The following is a 22,303-nucleotide window of genomic DNA, read 5'->3' as shown; positions in this document are numbered from 1 at the left end:
ACGAAAGGTTTATTAGAGAGGGAACTGCCATGGAAAAATGTGAACACAGTAAAAAATGCAACTTCACTATTTCCAAATGTAGATACAATTTTATATTCTCCCCCAAACCATGTTTAAAATACTAGTAGTATATCTGTGAATAAATTATCTCAAAGAGAACTCAGCATTATAGATATAACTCAGTTGAGCTCAGATTTGGGGTACATTTTGTAGACTTGAGTTTATGGGCTCAAAATTATATATTCTTTTCCTAGCAAAACAGATACTGTATATGAAAATTCTTTGAACACTACAGTATTATCTAGGATTGTCAGATGTTATAATGCTATTATTACCTGATATTTCCCCAATCCTTGTCTATATAGGATTCTATTTGACAGACCCGATTCAGTAAGCTGAAATTCACTGTTCATAGATGTCATTTAATACTAAGTCATCATAGCATTAAAATTTGTACATTTGGATGCTTAGTTATATTTTGTATAATATTATGTTGTTTTGCACTATTTTCTGTGTTATCTCTAAAATGATCAAAAGCTATTTGAAAAGAGATATTGCCTGATGAAAATATTGGTGATGACAACAATAAAATAACAATAATGATAAAAATAATGATGACAGATAACATATACGGATGACACATTAGGCACCAGGGTCTGTACCAAGTACTTGGATTATTTTACCCCATGAGTTTGGTATTATTACTATCTCCATTTTATTTATGAGGAAACTGAAAATTGATAACATTAAATGACCTACTCATGATCGCACAATTATTGAGATCCAGGCTCAGAACCAGACCTCAGGTCCACCTGACTCCAAATCCTGTGCTCAGAGCCTTTCCACTCTACTACCACTGCCCCCAAAGGTTTTATGCTTGGAATAACATTAGGTATACACACATGGTTCAATAAGCATTGATAGTTGAAACTATCTGTGATATGTCTGGTGATACTAGCACCCAATAGCATATCATTTCAGTAAATGCTTTTAAAGGACATTTCAATATTATAACAATATTGGGCATCACTCCACAGGATATTATTTTGCCTTAGAATTTCCTCTGTCAGGGGAGCCTATAATGATAATTGCAGCAAATACAATTTTCTTACCTAATGTCCATTCTCACCCTTTTTCTTCCAACAGAACCCTGATTTTGTTCATGACAAACAGATGCCCAGTTAAAAACACCCATCAGATTCTCCTATAGCCAGAAGTGATCATGAAACCCAGTTCTAGCCAATGATGCAAGTCTTTTGGGTAGGACTTACAGAAAGAGTATTGTTTTCCTAATATAAAAAAAGGAGAGTGCACTACTATATGCCTTTTTTTAAAAATTGATTTCAGAGAGAGTAAGGGAGAGGGAGAGAAAGATAGAAACATCAATGATGAGAGAAAATCATCAATTTTCCCCTACTGGAGATCAAGGCCGCAACCCAGGCATGTGCCCCATTGGGGAATCGAACTGTGATCTCCTGGTCCATGGGTTGATGCTCAACCATTGAGCAACACTGGCAAAGCTACTATATGCCTTTTACTTTCATCCTTTCTCACCTCTTGACTGAAGCATGGATACAATATGTCAAGAAAAAGTGCCCACCTTAGGACCATGATGACAAAACCATGCCTTCAAGGAGGAAGGAAGGGAGGGAAAGGAGAGAGGGAGAAAGAATCCAGAAAGAGTCCTGCTGCCTGTCTTTGAACTCCCTGTTGAGAAAAATAAATCCCTCTTTGTTAAGCTAATTTGGTAAATTTTCCATTCCATATATCCAGGTGCAATCCTAATGCAATAATACAGTAACTGATAACCTCAAGTTAAAAACAGGAAGTAAAAGAAGAGTCTAACAAATATAAGTTACAGTTTCTATGGCATTATTATGGCTCTGTCTTGAACCACATAATTTTTAGATACCTTAAATCATTAATTCCCTAGCTTTACTCTAAAGGTCACTAAATACATAAAACCCCTATTGACCTTTTCTTTAAAGATAGTATAAAAATTTGGGGAAATAAGTCAATGAATAATATAAAAATTGTTTACCAAAAAGAAATTTTTCCAAAATAGTTTGGGATATTAAAATCCATATGCAAGTTTTGTTTATCTTTGCTTCTGATTCCAGAGCCTTCTGACCAACCAATCTCAGCACACTGATTTGCCCCTAATAGGTTCCAGTTGTGCCAAGCTGTTGTTTCACTTCAGTTCACAGGTCAACTGGGTAAAGCCTGGAATGGCCAGAACCCCCAGGGCTAGCTGCCTCTGTCCACAAGAGTCCTGCCTATTTACCTCAGTATACTATGCAAACATTCCCACTGCCTGTGTGCATCACAATGCACTACCCTATATGACAACTAGATGCTATCAAAATAATAATATCAAGGGGGGGGGGGAATGAGCTATTAACAATACTACATGGATCAAAAATTAGCTCACACACATAACACTGTTTTATTCTTGACAAAATCATGAGTGGTCAATAGGGCACTCGTGTTTATTATCAAAGATGGATGATTTGTCCTATAATACACACTGCTAGGAAATGGCAGAGGATCCTAACACAAGAATTTCTGCCTCTGAGCCCTATGCTTTCCTGTAGGACGCCACTTCAAGTCTGTACAGATCTTTAAAATTCGCATTTTGAGTTCATTCTCTGCAGAGAGTTCAAATGGTTTTCCTTTGTTTTCTCTTGTGACTGCCATGCAAACACTAATGTATATGGAAACTGATATGATACCCTCTTTGAAGTTAGCAAGGCTGAGAAAGGACAACATTAAAGGACCTATTTAGGCCACACCAATTTTCTTTCTTCAGCTCCCATCACTGACACCCAGAGAGCCAGCCCTTGTTATTTTGTGTGAGTAGAAAAAGAGAGTTTTTGCCTACCACTCTCCCAAAAAGTATCTATTAAAAAGAAAGTAGTAGGTTGCCATTGACCATGCTGAAGTTTTGTTTTGATTTGCCAGTTACAATTTCTCATTGTCCTTTCCATAAAGGGAAGAATAGGGAAAAAGAAAATAAATTGTCAAAATTAAATTACATATTTAACATATAAAAGGAAATATGAATTTTACATACAAAGTGTTGTCAAGAGATATTACTGAAATAAAAAAATAAGTTTGCTTGATCCTGTTTTAGTAAAGCTAGACAACCAATAGATTTCAATGACTAGAAATGATCATTTAATTTCTTTATAGCAATGCAGAAACAAAAGAGGATACATGCATAAAAATAGGAAGGTATACAGAAACGTCTATAAGTAGCTATTATAGACAGATTCAAGTGCACAAACAATATCTAAAATATTAACCAAATGTTAATTCACTGTTCAGAAAACAAGAACATGGAGGAATGGTTGAACATGCATGGCTTAACATAATAAGTGTAAGCAAGTCTAAGTTAGAGAATATAATAAATGCAGGGGTTATGGAAGTGAGGTCGCAGCAGGTTTAGAATTTTGTGTTTTAAGACATGGGTTCTAGATCCCGAACACCAGGATTCAAATCCTGGCTCTATCACTCGGCAATTGGGTGATGATAACATGCTTAGGTTTTTAAGCACAGAAACAGTGTTGCTCTCTTGATCCTATCAACAGTTAAGAGCAGTAAAATTACAGCATTTTATAAAAAGCAGAATTCTTATATTGACTCATTGCTTATTTTCAATAATACTTTTTAACCAACTCATCATCAACCACAAAATGTGCACAAGGCATAAAATGAATTCTGCCACCCAGTAACAAATAAGCCTAAACTAAGTTGGAATAACATAAGCACAACTCTGTGGGCAAGTTCATGGTAAAAAGCCAGGCTAACCTCGTTCCACAATAAGCACATTTAAAAGCAATTCGATTCTTCCAGTACAAAGTGGGGTGTCCCATCCTATTCCACAAGACTGTTACGACAGCCTCAACACCACCCTATTACCTGTTAACATAGGATGCAGATTACACATTCTCCTCAGCAGCTAGCTGCAAACATGAACCCTACTTCTCAGGACACCACTTTACAACCTATTTAACGAGGGGATGTCTAACTGGCAAAGTCAAAGTCTATCTTCAGAAGTCAAGTCCTTTTGGGTGCACAGAGGTTGATTAGTGCATGTGTGTTCCACTGGTAAGTTCATTTGAGTCACATTTAAGTACCATATCTTATTCATCCAGTTTAAGCTGTACATGCAAAGTTAATCCAGGGAGAAATGTATACTCAGTATTACAAAATATGGTATCTCTAGAAATTTTAAACATACTAAAATTCCACAAATTTTTAATTCTTCAACTACTACACATACAAATTTTCCTAATGCAAACATGAATGTACAGAAGTGTTTTTGTTAAAATGTGAAATCACAGTTAAAAGCAAGAAAAGGCAATATCCTGAGCAATCATAAATATAGAAACTAATAAAGAATGAAATGCTAGGTCAATAAACACCTCGAGCAAATATTAAATGAATACTTGTACAGCATGACTTCAATTCCCAAAATAATAAAGGAACTACTAATGCTACAGAAAAGCTATCCAAACAGCCCCAGCTAAAACACACCATTTTTGTTGTCTGTTTCTGAAATTACACATTTCAAGAATAACCTCCAATTAAATTCTCGTAGCATTCAATTTTACTTTTAATCAAATCACTGTTCTTAGCACTGTATAAACCATATTAAAGCTTCAAGACTTGTCTACAGCCAAACACAAGTAATCATGTCTAGTGCTGTACCTAAATGAAATGGGAACAAATTCCACACGTTTTCCTTAAGTAGAGTTTAAGTTGGCAAACAGGTTCTACATTAAGCTCATTTCTGTGGAAACTTGATTCGGATTCCATCTCATCAAGGTTTCATTTTCCATAACCACACAGAGGAAAGGTCAGCGGTGGGCACGAAGGAGAACACACATGCGCGGGAGCAATCTGGATGCACCCCAGGGAGGCGCAACAGGGGACAGGAGGAAAAGCTGGAAGTTACACCAGCTGCCTGAACGGAGAGGTCTACACACACCTACACACACACTCATTAGTAATGGAAACTCGGTATGTTTTTAAAGCATTTAAGTTTTATGGGTAAGTTTTAATAACCTCTGACTTTCAAACAGAACCAGGCTCAGTCCATACTAATTTCTGTAAATTATATTTACAGAAAATAAAAAATATTGAATTTGATATAGAATAAAACAAATGAATATCTCTCTGAGTGATATCACAGTTCTTACCAGAAGTGAAAAGTTAGATTTTATGATATTTAATTTTACAGTTCTCCCCAATTAACAGTCTACTTTACTAGGATGTTTGGGTATTAATTAATTAATTCAGATTCAAAATGAAATATGAGAAATCAAAATAGGAAATTACTCTGGAATATGGCAACTTTTTAATCCTATAACATTGTGTAATATCTTAGGAAAACTTTTTTTTTAAGTTTGAAATGACAATACCAAAGAGAATACGTCAACAAAAACCCTTTGAGTAGGATGCACCACATTTTATATTCTCTTTTAAGATGTTATGCCCTATGAGTATTTTGCTAATTTAACAAGGCTCTGGCTCTAAGGAATATGAATTCCGACAAGCCACGAAAAGCCATTTCACTCCCACAACTGGAAAAAAATATATTGCTAGCTAGCATCCATCAGACCTTATGAAATTCCAAACCATTCCAAAGAACATGGCTACATCCTCTTCCTGAAATGGCTGTTATTATTTTTATTTTATTATTGATTTTAGAGAGAGGAAGGGAGAAAGAGAGAGAGAAAAACATCAATGTGAGAGAGAAACAGTGATCGGTTGCCTCCCCTGCAACCTGGGTATATGCCCTGACCTGGAATTGAACCTGCCATCTCTTGGTATACGGGACGACGCTCCAACCAACTGAGCCACACCAGCCAGGGCTGAAATGGCTTTTATTTTTAAACCTGTTTTCTGTATCACTGACGTTTATGTCTTATATCTTTGTTAAGCACTCACCTGTGATTTTTTGCAGCAAAGGCGACAACTCAGACTCCTCACATAAGACTTGAGCCAGTGCTTTCTTCACTTTTTCTTCTGTTTCAGCCAGGTCTTTGTCCTCTGTGAACTCTCCAGTGACAGAATAAATGTATATGAAGAGGACCAAAAGCTCTTCGGGGCTGTAGTCATCGTTGGTCCTTTGATTCGAAGGCTTAATCATGGGCAGCAGCTGATTTAACACAACAGGCATCGTCGACTCCCCGATGCTCTGAAATAAAAGGTGGTAATGTGAAAATACGTCGTTTGTACAAAGATGTAACTTATGCACTACATCACATAGGGTGCAAAAAACTCTTAGATGTTCACAGTCTAGATTGCTTCTTATTTGTTTGTCTCGTCCTGGAGAGAATACTGCAAAGTCTGACGTTAGAGTTGTTGTTTTGAAAGGTCTAGTTTATTTTTTTGTTAATCCTCACCCAAGGTTATTTTTCCATTGATTTTTAGAGAGAGTGGAAGGGAGGGGAAGAGACACAGAGAGAGAAACAAGTGTGAGAGAGCAACATCAGTTGGTTGCCTCCCACCCACAGGGATCGAGCCTGCAACCGAGGTGGTATGTGCCCTTGACCGGAATAGAACCTGGAACGTTTCAGTCTGAAGGCCAATGCTCTATCCACTGAGCAAAACTGGCTAGGGCGAAAGATCTATTTTATAAATCAGGTAGTCAAGTTGTAGACCCTTTTATATTATCCTACATATTGCTTAAACAGAGTCTACTAGTTTCAAAATTAAAAATATAAGTACTTCAGACACTAGAAATTTAAAGTAAAATTAACATATTTGTAAAGTAAATGATTAAAAATAAAAACATGCCAGTATCTATATATCCAAATGAGTGCTGACATTCCTTCAGAAGAATGACCTCAGCTTTTGCAGCATATTCTTTTTAATATCCTCTATATTGGTAAATATCAGTCTGAATAGGTGTTGTTGTTTTTTTAATATAATAATGAGAATCCATTTTCTCCTAATTCTGGTGAATACAATAAGAGATTAAACTGGGTAATGTTACTTGGGGTTCAAGATATTTTTGGATTAGTATGAAGGTAATTCACCTAATACCTTGAAAACATTCTTGCTTTTAGCTCTTCCACCAGTTTCTTGAGTGGTAGTTAGAAGAGAATTTCAAAATTCCTCGCATGTGAAAATAGTATTGCATTACTGCAGTAAACTGCGTAACTTCCAAAGCACTATGCACATTTGTAGTACAGATTCTGAGATTTTGGGTGAATAGATAAATCCCATTTTAAATAGTGTGATTTAATTTCATCTATAATATAAAATAACTCTATAAAATAAAACTTAACTATTTGTACTTAAATTAAAACCAGGGGACAAATGATCACAACTTTCAACTTTCACATTATTCATTCAGAAGTATTCATTAAGCATCTACTCTACCTCAGGTACTATTCTAGGTCTGCAGATACAGCAGTGAACAAAACAAATCCCCTGCTCTCATAGAGCTGACAGTCTAGTTGGGGAAAATAGACAATTAAAAAGCTAAAGAAGTAAAATATAAAATATATTAGATGATGGTAAAATAGAGAATAATAAAGCAGGAAAGGAAGATGGGACTCCAGGGTGTCGGTTTATATAGGTGAACATGCACTATTTTATTTTTTTTCATTTTTTTTTATTGCTTAAAGTATTGCAAAGAGTATTACATATGTCTCCCTTTTTTTTTTCCCCGCCCTTGACAGTCCCCTGGCCTCCCCTACCCCCCAGTGTCTTATGTCCATTGGTTATGCTTATATGCATGCATACAAGTCCTTCGGTTGATCTCTTACCCACCCCCCTCCTGCCCTCCCACCCTCCCCGGCCTTCCTGCTGTAGTTTGACAGTCTGTTCGAGGCAGCTCTGCCTCTGTATCTATTTTTGTTCATAAGTTTATAATGGTCTTTATTATCCACAAATGAGTGACATCATGTGGTATTTTTCCTTCATTGACTGGCTTATTTCACTTAGCATAATGCTCTCCAGTTCCATCCATGCTGTTGCAAATGGTAAGAGTTCCTTCTTTTTTATAGCAGCATAGTATTCCATCGTGTAGATGTACCACAGTTTTCTAATCCATTCATCTACAGATGGGCACTTAGGCTGTTTCCAGATCTTAGCTATGGTGAATTGTGCTGCTATGAACATAGGGGTGCATATATCCTTTCTGATTGGTGTTTCTGGTTTCCTGGAATATATTCCTAGAAGTGGGATCACAGGGTCAAATGGGAGTTCCATTTTCAGTTTTTTGAGGAAACTCCATACTGTCTTCCATAGTGGCTGCACCAGTCTGCATTCCCACCAGCAGTGCACAAGTGTTCCTTTTTCTCCACATCCTCTCCAGCACTTGTCGTTTGTTGATTTGTTGATGATAGCCAGTCTGACAGGTGTGAGATGGTACCTCATTGTTGTTTTGATTTGCATCTCTCGGATGATTAGTGACTTTGAGCATGTTTTCATATGTCTCTTGGCTTTCTGAATGTCCTCTTTTGAAAGGTGTCTATTTAGGTCCTTTGCCCATTTTTTGATTGGATTGTTTACCTTCCTTTTGTTAAGTTGTATGAGTTCCCTATAAATTTTGGAGATTAGGCCCTTATCAGATATGACATTGGCAAGTATGTTTTCCCACACAGTGGGTTTTCTTGTTGTTTTGTTGATGGTTTCTTTTGCTGTGCAGAAGCTTTTTATTTTGATGTAGTCCCATTTGTTTATTTTCTCTTTAGTTTCCAATGCCCTAGGAGCTGTATTGGTGAAGAAATTGCTTCGGCATATGTCTGAGATTTTGTTGCCTTTGGATTTTTCTAGTGAACATGCACTATTTTAAAGAGGAAAATCCATGTGAATATGGGAGTATTGGAATAAAGAAAGATCTAGGAAACTCTCTCTCCTTCTGAATGAAGTTGGCAGCAAGAAGCAGAATATGACTCTGTATTGGGATGACAACCCAAAACAAGCTTTTCTTGTGAAGTCACTTCTACGCCTGGAAAATTTTGGATATACTAGTATCATGTCAAGGTTATGATTCACAATTATATTATTTGGTACACAAAAAACAGCTGTTGCCATTTATTTCCACTGAAAATCTTGAATGTTCACAATGTATCATACAAAATAAAATGGTAAGTCTTTGGAATGAATAAAGTACAACTGTGAAGAACAGAACAGAGATTTACTGTTACATGGTGACAAGACAGGATTCATCAAGTATAAACACACCCACTTCTCAAAGGAAACATTGAAAGTTTTGAAGGCATCCTAGAATTGTTCTATAGCTTCAGGATTCTCTTGAGAGGAACCTTTAAGTATTCTTTCTTTGCTTTACAAGTTGCCAAACGCAATTTAAAAGAAAGGAGCTGTGTTGTTGGCCTGTTAAAAGAAGGGCTGTGGGGTTTGCGGTATTTTCTTCCTTCCTTTCTTTTGTGTGTTTTTTTTCTTACTTCTTACTCTATCTCCAACTCCTTGGATGACATAAGCAGATTCCTTCATTGTTTTATATCCCATTTCTATTTTTTAAAATATATTTTATTGATTTTTTACAGAGAGGAAGGGAGAGGGAGAGAGAGTTAGAAACATCGATGAGAGAGAAAAATTGATCAGCTGCCTCCTGCACAGTCCCCACTGGGGATGTGCCCGCAACCAAGGTACATGCCCTTGACCACAATTGAACCTGGGACCCTTGAGTCTGCAGGCCGATGCTCTATCCACTGAGCCAAACCGGTTCAAAGCAAGTGTATACATCAAGTATCTTTGCTACAGAAGGCTTATGAATCTCTCCCAGAACAAAAGGATTTTTTAAGAGATAGTTCTAAAAGGAAAAACAGTAGGACAATCATCATAATCATTTGAAAAGACTCACTCACCAACATCTGTCCATCAAAGCATCACTCCCAAGTTGTAAATCTAAGATATGTTTTGCTAGAGAGCAAAATCCCTTAGTAGTGTCACTCCAGCAGACTTCCGTTGGCTTGGTAATACCTGAGCACACCAATTCCTAAAATTTCATTCTCATCTGCTCACTGCATTCCAAGAAGTTAATTATGGAGTTGAATACAAAGCCAAAAGTACTGATCAGTCAGAAAGAGGCATGCGATGCGTCGGAAGTAAGGAGGCTCCATCTCAATCAGCCTGAATCCAATCCTGACTGTTCCTCTATCTAGTTCCTTAGCCTCTTACAATCTCTTTATTTCTAAATGGGCATTATATACTTAGAAGATGGCTGAGCTCTTAAATTATTTTTGTCAAGTTCTCCATTTTCACTTTCTTCCCCCATAGAAGACAGCAAATCATGTTCTCACTTAGGTAACACAGCAAAATAGAAGTGCTCAAAAAAAAAAAAAAAAAAAAAGCTTTACTATGGAAGCAAATGTAGATACAGAAATACTGCAGACATGTGTGCAACATAGACTGCTATACATAACGCATTTCCTAACTCTGTCCACTAGCAGGTTCTAGAAGCAGTGACACCCCAGTAGCAATGAGCACACCCAGTGGTCAGATCTAAGTTTCTAATATCCTATATACTAAAAGCCTGATATGCTAAGTGTCCAACCATTCGTTCGACTGGTCGACCAGTGGCTATGACTTGCACTGACCACCGGAGGCAGATGCTCCAACCAGTAGATTAGCTTGCTGCTGGGGTCCAGCTAATTGGGACTGGGCTAGATGGGCCGGACACGCCCTGGAGCCCTCCCGTGGTCCCTCCCCAGCCTCAATTGTGCACCAGTGGGGTCCCTCTGCCTGGCCTGTGACCTCTCGCAATCCGGGACCCCTTGGAGGATGTCAGAGAGCCGGTTTCGGCCCAGTCCCCGCAGGTCAGGCAGAGGGACCCCACTGGTGCACGAATCCATGCACCAGGCCTCTAGTTCTCAAATAAAAGGAAACAGGGATCCTTGGAGAAATGGCTAATTCTAGGGATAAGTCAGGGAAAATACAAGAGGAACCTGGGAGATCTTGCAGTGCCTAAAAGTAAAGGAAGTCCTGAAAAAAAAAAAAAAACCACACAAAAGAATGGTGGCAAGTCAAAAGGACACAGGAGATAACTGGAAGACCTCCCAGTGGCCAAAGCTGAAACAATTTGAGCAAGAAAATTAAGTTGTAATAGATTATAATCCAAAGTATAGAATAAATGTGCATTACGCCATACTGATATAAATGAGTGCATTAATTAATAAATGTAGGAGAAGAGAAAAATCTTCCTTACAGAAAAGTCCCAATAGCTAATGCGAATACCACCCACCTGTAGGTAGAGTGCAATATCCCCACTTCATGAGTGTGGGCTGCACATGACTTGCTTCTCAAAAAATCATGTATAAAAAGGGGAGGGATGAGTAACTTGACCTTAGCCAGAAGATCAAGGTTAATATTTCCAGTGATAAGTCATATTGATATTGCATCCCTACCATGATGTGATGAGAATGACATTCATTTTTGTATTCTCCCAAACCCAAAACCGCATGACAAAGCATCAGATAAATCCTGAGAAAAATTCTACAAAATGCCTGGCTAATACTCTTCAGAACTATCAAGGTCATGAAAAACAAGGCTGAAAAACTATCATACACCAGATGAGACTAAGGAAACAGAATGACTAAATGTAATTTGGGATCGTGGAACAGAGAAAGGACATTAGAGGAAAACTAGTGAAATCAGAATAAAGTCTGGAGTTTATACTTCATCACAATGGACCAATGTTGGTTTCTTAGTTTTGACAAATGTACCACAGTAATGTAATATGTTAACAATACACTGAGGGGGTATATAGAAAAATCTCTGTATTATCTTGGCAACTTTTCTATACATCTAAAACTATTCTGAAATAAAACATTTATTGGGAAGGAGAGAGGAAGGGGAGGGAAAGTCAGGGGAGATCAGATGAGACAAACACAGGTAAATGTTGATCTCCTTTCTGTTAGACAATTTCAGCTCCATATGAGGAAGAACTCCTACAAGTAGCACCAAGGTAAGAGACTGACGAGGGACGTAATAAACTTTCCACTAATGGCAAAGGGAGGCAGGGTGATCACCTGGCAAGGGTGTAACCGAGGGAATCCCATGCCACCGTGGCTTGGAAGGTGAACTACAGCTTCCTAGTGCTATCCATAAAAGCATGGCTCCAGATTGGATAGATACTCATTTTCTGGTTTTCTCTGCTCTTAGAATGAAATACCAAAAAGGAAAAAAAAATCAGTGATCCCCTAGATTGAAACATTTTTAAAAGTGAAAGAAAGACTCTGAGGAGGATTAATAATGAGGATATGGAAGTAAGATTACATGCCTGGTTTGAATCCTGGCTGTACCAGTTACTAGCTGTGTGATCTGGGGCAAGTTATTTAACTTCGCCAAGTCTCAGTTTCCTCTTCTATAAAATGGATATAATACCACAAATACTTGAATATTAATCAATCCCAAACCACAGGCACCTATTTTCATAATTCTGGGACAATTACTTAAACTACTTTAAGGTTAAAATAGAGTAATCCCCACCATAGGACAGACTTTGTCAGGACTCAAACATAAGGGGACACCCTATTTTCTGAGGACTAATTTTGGGGGAAACACTTTCCCCTATATCTGAGAATAGGCAATAATAGCTTCTGCTTTATAAGGTTGTTTTAAAGATTGAATAATAGAAGTAAATCACTGAGCCTTGCATAAAAATTAACTATTACTCCAATTACTATCACCTGGACTGCTTCCTTCCCCAGCAGAAGTGATGGAGATGAATTAAATACCTTCTAGGAATCGGAGTTAGCAGTCTCAAAGGAGGGAGCAGCAGCCTGCAAACACTGGATGTGAAACCACATCTTGGAACTTAGCTGCAAAGTTAGTCAAAGGTGAAAGGCAATATAAACATTATTAAACATTGCCATTAAAAAAGCACACTCAGAGCAAACCACAACCACAGCAAAAAATAAAAAGACTTCTTTATGAAATACCAGGGATTAAATTTCTTATTCATTTGCTATAAATGGGCCAACTGGTAGGAGGTGGAAGACTGGAGCTGTGCTGAGAGTGACAAAACTATTCTGTAGACTGGGGCTCCTGTTATTTTTGAATGAGTCCCCAGTAACTCCATACAAAAGGCCCTCTGTCAAATGCATATTGTCTTTAGAAAATCCAACTTTTGGGCTGAATTAAAACACCTCTGCAAAGTCAGAGTCCATCTCTGTGCTGCTACGTCTGCAGGCACAAGGAGCAAAAGGCCACATTCTGTGTGGCTGCAAAGCAGGCTGGCTGGCTTCAGACCTGCTCCTCCATGCTGCAGACCTGCAGACTCAGTGAAAATCTAAGCCACCCTAAGGTGCTGCAATTCCTCCAAGCTCCTGCTCAGTCCTAGGCATGCTGCCAGAGAGGGCCTGAAGGAGTGCCTAAGGCCCTATTACCACCACAGCATCACTTGCCATCCTTGCATTAAGACTTGCCACTAGGCCTTAAATTCCCATAACAAGCCATTCTGCTTCTTTACATGCCCCAGGCAAAACACAAAACTGCAACTTGGTATGTGTAAGGATAACTCATTGATGTACTTAAGCATTCTTCATTGTGTACATACGATGTGCCAGGTACTGTGATATACTCTGGGCATACAAAGAACAAAGGAAGATACATGATTCAAGAGCTTACAGGAGAGTGGGAGTAGGAGTAAACAGCAGTGAGGATGCAATAACAAATGCTTTAGTAGAGCTATTTGTTCACTTTAGAAACACAGCAAAGGAACACCAAAATCCTGGAAGAGGTGGCACCGCAATTGAGTCAAATAATCAACCTCCAATATGAGGAAGGAGCAAAGCTCTGAGCAATGAGCAATGAGATAGGATCCTTCCTTCATTACTTTAACAACTTTTTAATGCACACTTACTAAAATTGTGTGCTAGGCAGAAAAATGGCCCCCCAAAGAAGCCCCAACTCTAGTTCCCAGAATTGTAAATATGTTACCTTATATGGCAAATGGGATTTTGCAGCTGTTTAAGTTACAGATCCTGAGACGGGGAGACTAGTCTGCATTATTGGGTGACCCCCATCTAATCATATGAATCCTTCAAGGAGAGGGCCTTTACCGGGGTTAGAGGGAGATGCAATGATGAAGGGTCAGAAAGAAGCAATACTGCTGGCTTTGGAGGTGGAGGAAGCGGGCCACCAGCCAAGGAATGCTGGGGCCTCTAGAAGTTGGAAAAGACAAGGAAACAGATGCTCCCCTAGAGCCTCCAGGAAGAAATGCAGTGCAGCCAACACCTTGATTTGAGTCCAGCAAGGCCGGTGTCAAACGTCTGACCTACACAACTGTAAGACAGTAAATGTATGTTGTTTGATGCCACTAGGTTTGTGGTGGTTTGCTGTATCAGCAATAGGAAACTAATACAAGTAGTTTGTGTAAGGAAGGGCATGCGAAGCTCCACATCAGGGCCCACAGCCCAGAGAAACTGGTACATGGTAGGGTTCCATAAATAATTGTCAAATAACCAAACAAACAAGAAGAGCAAGCATGAAGGTGCCTGGGTGGTACCTTCCTTTTCCATCTGTACCACTAGGGGGCTAGTGAGTGCCGTCAGGGATGTCACAGAAAGGGAAGGCATGGAGACACACCAAATTAAAATTTGCTACCTATCAGTTTCACCTAGAACTAGTTAGTTCAAAATCATGCAATCTTGATCAGGCCGAGCATAATCATGTAGGAGAGTGATTTTCTACAGTGTGGTCCATAGACTCGAAATCCCAGAGACCTTTTCAAGACGTTCACAAGGTCAAAACTGTTTTTACAGTGCTCGCTTCGGCAGCACATATACAAAACTGTTTTTACAATACTACTAGACATTCTTTGCCCTTTTCATTGTGTTGACATTTACACTAATAGTGCAAAAATAATGGGGGTAAGATTGCTGGTACCTTAACACAGATCAAGGAGAGTGGCTGCCAACGGTGCTAACAGGCATTGTAGTCTTTATCACTAAGCTATGTACTCACAGTTGGATTTTTTTAAAAAGCCAATTTCACTTAAGAATGCTCTTGATTAAGCAGTAAAAATTAATCTTACAAAATGTCAACCCGTAACGGTCTCTTTAATATTCTGTGTAATAAAATAGGAACTATGCATGAAGCACTCCTGCTATACACCAAGTGCAATGGTTATCTGGAGGAAAAGCGCTTATGTCATTATTTGAGTTGTGAACTGAACTAATGGTTTCTCTCATGCAATAGCATTGTTAATTGAAAGAATTTCAGATAGAGAAATTATGATTATTAAGACTTGGGCATTTGCCAAACATTTTCTCAAAAATGAACAAAGTGACCTTGTTCCTTCAAGAAAAACAACTGATATATTTATTGCCAATGATAAAATTCTGCCTTTTAAGCAAAAATTCAAACTTGGAAACTTGTACTTGCCAGATTCTCTATACTTAAAGACTTTCTCATGAGATTAATGGTGACATTAAAAATGTGATTTTTTTGAATTGCATAATGAAATGTATCAACATTTGGAAGATTTGCATAACTCATTGAGCCAATATTTTCCACATGACCAAAATATGATGTAAGAAAATCAATCATAGGTAAAAGATCCATCCAAAATAAAAGATAAATGAGTGAATTTTAATACTAAATAGTACAAAAAGCTCATTGATATGGTTTCCAATCCCACATTACAACTTACCTTTAAGAAATGACTACTTTTACCTGAAAACACCTGAAAAGGCTATCAAAATATGCCTCCCTTTCCCAATAACGCATCTGCATGAGGCTGTATTTTCTTCATGTAGTTCAACGAAACAACATATGGCAACATATTAAATGAGGAGGCAAATACGAGAATCTAGTTGTTTTCTATTCAATGAGACATTAAAGAGATTTGCACAAATATAAACCAATGACATTCTCACTTATTTTTTATTCTATTTTCCCTCTTTTAAAAAAAAATTTTAATCCTCACCTGAGAGGGAAAGACAAAGAGAAATATCAATGTGAGAGAAACACATCGATTGATTGCCTCCTGCACATGCCCCAACCAGGGCCCTGGCCAGGGAGGAGCCTAAAACTGAGGTACATGCTTTTGACCAGAATCGAACCCAGGACCCTTTGGTCCACAGGCCGATGCTCTATCCGCTGAGCCAAACCGGCTAGGGCTCTTTCCCCCTTTTTATGGCTAAAATGTTTTCTTTGAGAGGAAAACAAAGCAATATAGGTTACTTAAATCAGAGTTTCTCAAAATTTAATGTGCATGTGAATTACTTGGGGCTCTTGTTAAATGCAAATACTGATTCTTTAGGTCTGGGATGGGCCTGAAGATTCTGCACTTCCAACAAGTTCTCATGTGATCCCAATGCTGCTGGCCCGTGGACCACGTTTGGAGTGGCATCTGGACTGAACCACCCAACAACTTATAGACTGCAATTTGTATGGAAAATAAACTATCCTGTCTGAGTCACTGTATTTGTGGATTTCTTTGATATCGCACCTTAATCTGAATACCAACATAACTCATAAATCTGTATCTCTAGCCAAATTTCTCTCCTTGCTTCCTCCCCATACAGCCAGCTGCCACTGGACTTCTCCACCCACACAACTCATCTGCAACTTAACTCAGTGCACCTAAAATGGAAATCCAGGTTTTTTTACCCCCAAATCTGCTTCTCAGTCTGCATACCTTATACTGTTGTGAGGTACCGACACTGACCAAGACAGAAACTTGGGCTCTACTTCAGCTCCCCCTTTCCCTGCCACATTGAGTAAGCCACCAAGTCCTCATAATTTTATATAACCATGTCCTCCTCGCTATCCCTTCCTTTACCACCTAAGTTGCAACTACCATTATCTCTAGCCATGATTCATCTCATTCTAAACCAAATATTTGATCTCCTAAAAGTTATTTCATGGTTTCCACTGCCTTCAAGATGAAGCCTTTATATGACATATGCATTTCATGAGTAATGGCATAGACAAGAAAGTTGGAAGAATGCATTAAGAAGACTCAATAGGATAAGATGTAAAGGAACACAGAGAGGCTATTCTCAAAGTATAAACATGTTTCCCAAAGTGTTCCCTAAGGGACACTTGGAATGAACTGGCATTCTCTATCTGTGGAGGAAATGATTCCCTGGCACTGAGAAATGGCAAAGTCCTCAGTTGAAATGAAAACAGATTCTACAAACTCTTTCTCCCACTAGAAATGCCATTAGAGAAAAATTGTGGTATTGTCAGTCACACAATGGAATACTATATAGCAATGAGAATGATTTATAAATTCATGAAACAACAATATGGATGAATCTCACAAATATAATGTTGAATGAAAAATCCATAAAAAAGGAATGTATTGTATGATTCCATTGACATAAAATAAAAATAAAAAAACAACAGGGAAAACTAATCTGTTTTTAGAAGTCCCTGTCCCTGGAAGAAAGGAGTAATTGGGAGAGGCTCCCAGGGTTGCTGGTAATATTCTGTTTCTTGATCTGGGTGCTGATTACACAGATGTCTTCAGTTAGTAAAAATTCATTGAACTGTATTTTTCTATGTTATATTTTACTTCAATAAAAACTTTTTAAAATGCCATTATACCAGGCCACATTTCCTGTGTCCTGGGAAGAACAGAGCTATCTACTTTGAGTTCTTATTACACATTAGCATGGATCCAAAGCAAGAGCAGGAAGATAGAAGGAGCTTACAGGAGTTATCAGAGAATCTAATTCTGCTACACTTACCTTTGGCTACGGGTAAAGGTTCTGGCCTTGATTTCAGAGAAAGATGGAAAGAACAACTTTCAATGGCTGTTCAGCTTAAAACACACATATGTTTTAGGGGGTGAGGGGATAGAAACTTTTTTTGTAACGTTTTCCCCCATCTCTCTGGGAAATGATGCTACACTGTGCTTCAAACAAAACTGCCAAGCTTAAGAGGCTGTTTTCTGTAAACAGGCCAGCTGGGCCATAAGTTGCATGACACGAGGGACAAGCTACTTCTTCAGAGGGCAGAACAGAGCACCACAGAGAGTTGAGAACTGTGTGCATCCAACAAAATCTCCAGCCATTTGTCTTTATCTGGCCACTTTAACGATTTAAGAGCTCTCTTTGCCGTGTTATCATCAATCAATTACAATGATTGAGCAGCCGCTAAAATCTGGAGTATTTAAAATGTAACTATCCATGACCTAAATTTCCTGCTTGTTCTGTTGGCCCCAAGTTAGGACAGTTTGTCAAGGGAGCCAATAAAAATAATAAAAACAGGTCAACACTGGGCTTCTTTCTGAAGTCCATGTAAAAATATTCACGCTCCTCCTATCAGTGCCAACTCAATGTGTCCACTCTTGGCTTAAACTCTTTGTAAATTCTGCTTCTCCCAACAAAATATTCCATAGAATATACATGTTATCTAACCCTCCCCACCCCCCCTTCCTTCTTTCCTTCCTTGCTTGCTTTCTTTTTAAGCTGGCTAAACAACAGTTTCCTAACTCTTAGCAGGCAACTAAAATGATGCCATTTTGCTGACTCTAGCAAAGGAGTTACATTTTGGCAAATTAGAGAATATATGAGAAAATGAAAATATAAATCTTAGCTACCTTAATGGAGAATGTGATACTGCTCTTCCAAGCCCGTAACGGACTTTGAATTCTAGGATCCACAGAACAAAGACTACTGAATGGGGAGGAGGAAGAAAAAGGCGGTGGAGGCACCAGTAAAAAAGCTTAAAGGTTGTCTGTGAAAACAAGAACAGTTGCCCTGGCTGGGTTTCTCAGTGGTTAGACCGTCTGACCTGCGGAGTGAAGGGTCGCAGTTCAATTCCGGTTAAGGGCACAAACCTCAGTTGTGGGCTCGATCTCTAGCCTTAGACAGGGGCACCTGTGAGAGACAACCAATCAGTGTGTCTCTCACATGGATGTTTCTCTCCCTTTAACTCCCTCGCTTCCACTTTCTCTAACAACTAATAGGAGAAAAAATATTCTTGGTTGAGGATTAACAACAAAAAAACTAGAACAGTTATCTTAAGTACTATTTCAAAAAATTTCGTACCACTTGGAAGGAAGGAAGGAAGGAAGGAAGGAAGGAAGGAAGGAAGGAAGGAAGGAAGGAAGGAAGGAAGGAAGGAAGGAAGGAAGGAAGGCGCTGCACTGTCCAAGGCCCCAAGCCCCCTCATGAGCGGTACCAGGAACAATGCACCTTCCCCACATCCCTGCCGTGCCGCGGACACCTGCAGCTCGGCGAGCTGCGACAAGGCCCCAGAGCCCACTCTCCTAGAGGCACCCCGGCCAGAATCTCAGAATAAGACTGGGCCTTCTTATTCAGAAGCCGTTCAGGAACATTCTCTGCTCCAGATGGAACCATCGGACAAACTCCATAACAGGCCTAAGTGCCAGAATGGGGACCTAAAGGTACAACAGTGAAGGCAGCATAGTTGTTCTTAGGCATTTCCAGATGCTCATTGTCAGCTACTCGATACCCTATAATCTGGTTAGTGAACCAAGACACTTGATTTGAGATTTTATTTAAAAGCCATGTAAAAATAACTGGTAACCTAGGATAAAGACATTGCCAAATGCTAAGATTTTACATCGATTATACTGTCCACCAAAACCAAGAGGGGAGGGTTAGTTCTCTCCCCATCTGGGACAAATTTCTATAACTTGCAATGTTGCTCCCTGTTATTCAAAATTTGCAATATTAATGTTTTCTTTTAACAACACAGATTTTGGCGGGGCATACTTAAAGGTGAACTGCAGTGTCCTGGAATAATTCTAGGCTAGTTACTGTAAGGCCTCTTGCTATGATAATGCATATACAATACAAGTATATATAAGTGATAATGAAATTGCTTTTCAATTCATTGCTGGTTTATAAGAAAGTTAAAAAAATCTGTATTGGCAAAGGAAAAACAAAAAACCATAAACCAGTCATTGAGCTGAAACCAGATGCTAGAAAACAAGCCAAAATAAAGCTAGTGTTGCCTTGGGAAACATTGGCTTCTGCACAGAGTCCAGAAATTTGGCCCTGGGCCCCTTTCAAGGTGGGAGAGTTGAACCTTCAACTCTCTCTATGTTAATTCAGGACACTGGAGAGATTAAAGCAGCTGCAGATTGATAGTATCCCTAGTGACCAAATCTCCCCTGAAAGAATGAGCCTCTCAGTTAGACCTGCAGAATTACCAAAGATTATTCTACTGGATATGAGCTCACAACTAACAACTTTAAAACACACAAGAAAGCAAACCATGGATGACTCAGTAGACACATCATACAGCAGCTACAATCCCAGGGACTTCAAGAGTGGAATTATCAATCGAAGAAGAATATAAACTGCTTATATATGAAACTAGAGGCCCGGTGCATGGGATTTATGCACTGGTGGGGGGCGTGCCTGTGGGGATTGGCCTGTTGTGGGAGCACTGTTCATCCAGGTCACCCGAGCAGCTGTGGACCCACCCTCTGAGCGGCTACTCCCTGGTCTGGCATATTCTGTGGAGCCAGAGCACTCGCCTCTCCAGGGACCCAGTCAGGGCTGGACCCAGGGACAATAGCACTGAGAGGTGGTGAAGTAGGCCTCAGTCCAGTGGCAGCCATGAACCCGCCTCCCAGCTTCCGGGATCAGATCTGTGAGCCTGATGGCAGTGCTGTGAGGCAGCAGGGAGCGAAGAGGAGGAGTTTGGGGCGAGGAGGCAACAATCGCAACCTGGGCTCCTGCCTGTCAGCCCGGGGTTCGCAGCGGGAGCAGCCGCTCATCCTGGTCAGCCAAGTGGCATTCCCACTGTGATAGCGCACTGACCACCACAGGGCAGCTTCTGCATTGAACGTCTGCCCCCTGGTGGTCAGTGCATGTCATAGCGACTGGTCGACTTGTCATTCTGGTCATTCTGCCGTTCAGTCGCTGGGCTTTTATTATATAGGATGTTCAAAGAAATAAAATGAGCCCTAGCTGGTCTGGCTCACTGGACAGAGCGTTGGCTCGCTGAGTAAAAGGTCTTGGGTTCAATTCTGTTCAAGGGCACATACCTTGGTTGCAAATTCCTGACTCTGGTCTGGGTGCAGGTGGCAACCAACTGATGTGTTTCTCTCACGTTGATGTTTCTCTCTGTCTCTCCCTCTCCCTTCCACTCTCTCTGAAAACCAATGGAAAAATTTCCTCGGGTAAGGATTAACAAAAGAAAAAAAACATGAAAATGAAGAAATTAAGACAGGAATAATAGACTATCATACTATCAAAAATAACCTGAAGTGCCCTGGCCGGTGTGGCTCAGTTGGTTGGATGACATCCCGTGCACCAAAGGGTTGCTGGTTCAATTCCTGGTCAGGACACATGCCCAGGTTGTGGGCAGTCTATCAATATTGCACTCTTGTGTAGATGTTTCTCTCTCTCCCTCTCCCTTCCTCTCTCTCTCAAAATCAATAAAAATATTTTTTAAATAACCTGAAGTATTTTTAAGAAAACAGAATTTTTAAAAGTGGAAAGCATAATATTTGAAATTAAAAACTCAAATACTGACTTCAAATACTGAAGAGAAAAATAGGGAAATAGAAGATAAATCTGAAAATATCATCAAAACTATGGCAAAGAAAGAAAAGATGAACAATATGAAAAGAATATTGAATGAGAAGGTATAAAACATGTTTGACTGGAGTCCCAGAATGAAAGGGGGGGCACATAATACTAGAAAAAAATCACACATGAGAATTTTTGAGAACTAAAGAAAAACATAAATATACAGAATAGGAAATACAATGTATACCAAGATGGGCAAATGTAAAGAAATCCAGAATTAGACATTTTGACATTATAATAAAATTGTAAAACACACACACACACACACACACACACACACCTGAAAAGCACCCAAATGGATTACAGCAAAAGAAACTGACATTACCATGACTGCATGTGTCTCAATATCAACAATAGAAGCTGGACATAGTAGAATCAATATAATTGGCAAAGTCCTGAGTAATAATCATCTTTGCACACTTAGCTCCTATTATAGTGTCAAGGATATCCTCAAGTGTTCAGAAAGTGCTGGTTGAATATATCAACTCTATTCTCTATCTCCACTGTAGTTAAATAATTAAATTAGTCACTAGGAAGAATAAAATGAGAGTCACAGTAATGAAGTCAGAAATTGGCTTATTTCCTCATTTCGTTAAGAGTCGTGGGGTGGGGAAATACAACAATAACTTCACCGAAATGTCAAAAACATCTGCTAATATGAAACAGGGAGTCCCTACACCCCTACATCTCACCCTTGTTCTCCGTCAAGAGCAATGTGTTTTATTCAGTGCACTTGGCATGTATTGCTTTCGTTATAATAAAGATCCATATCATCCATGCAAATGGTGCTG

The 22,303-nt window shown here is 39.2% G+C and overlaps 1 protein-coding gene across 1 annotated transcript in view; it reads right to left on the bottom strand.

The window, feature by feature from the left end:
• Positions 1–22,303, bottom strand: part of SCFD2 (sec1 family domain containing 2) — a 329,771-nt gene that overhangs the window by 213,352 nt on the left and 94,116 nt on the right. Inside the window, exon 5 of the mRNA XM_059671312.1 lies at positions 5,956–6,205. Coding sequence (XP_059527295.1) covers positions 5,956–6,205 — 250 coding nt within the window. The remainder of the gene's footprint in view (positions 1–5,955; positions 6,206–22,303) is intronic.

This window comes from Myotis daubentonii, chromosome 1 (genome assembly GCF_963259705.1).
Source record: "Myotis daubentonii chromosome 1, mMyoDau2.1, whole genome shotgun sequence".
NCBI classification, from domain to species: domain Eukaryota; kingdom Metazoa; phylum Chordata; class Mammalia; order Chiroptera; family Vespertilionidae; genus Myotis; species Myotis daubentonii.
Note: the sequence above shows the minus strand (reverse complement) of the source record. Positions and strands in the feature narration are given on the sequence as shown.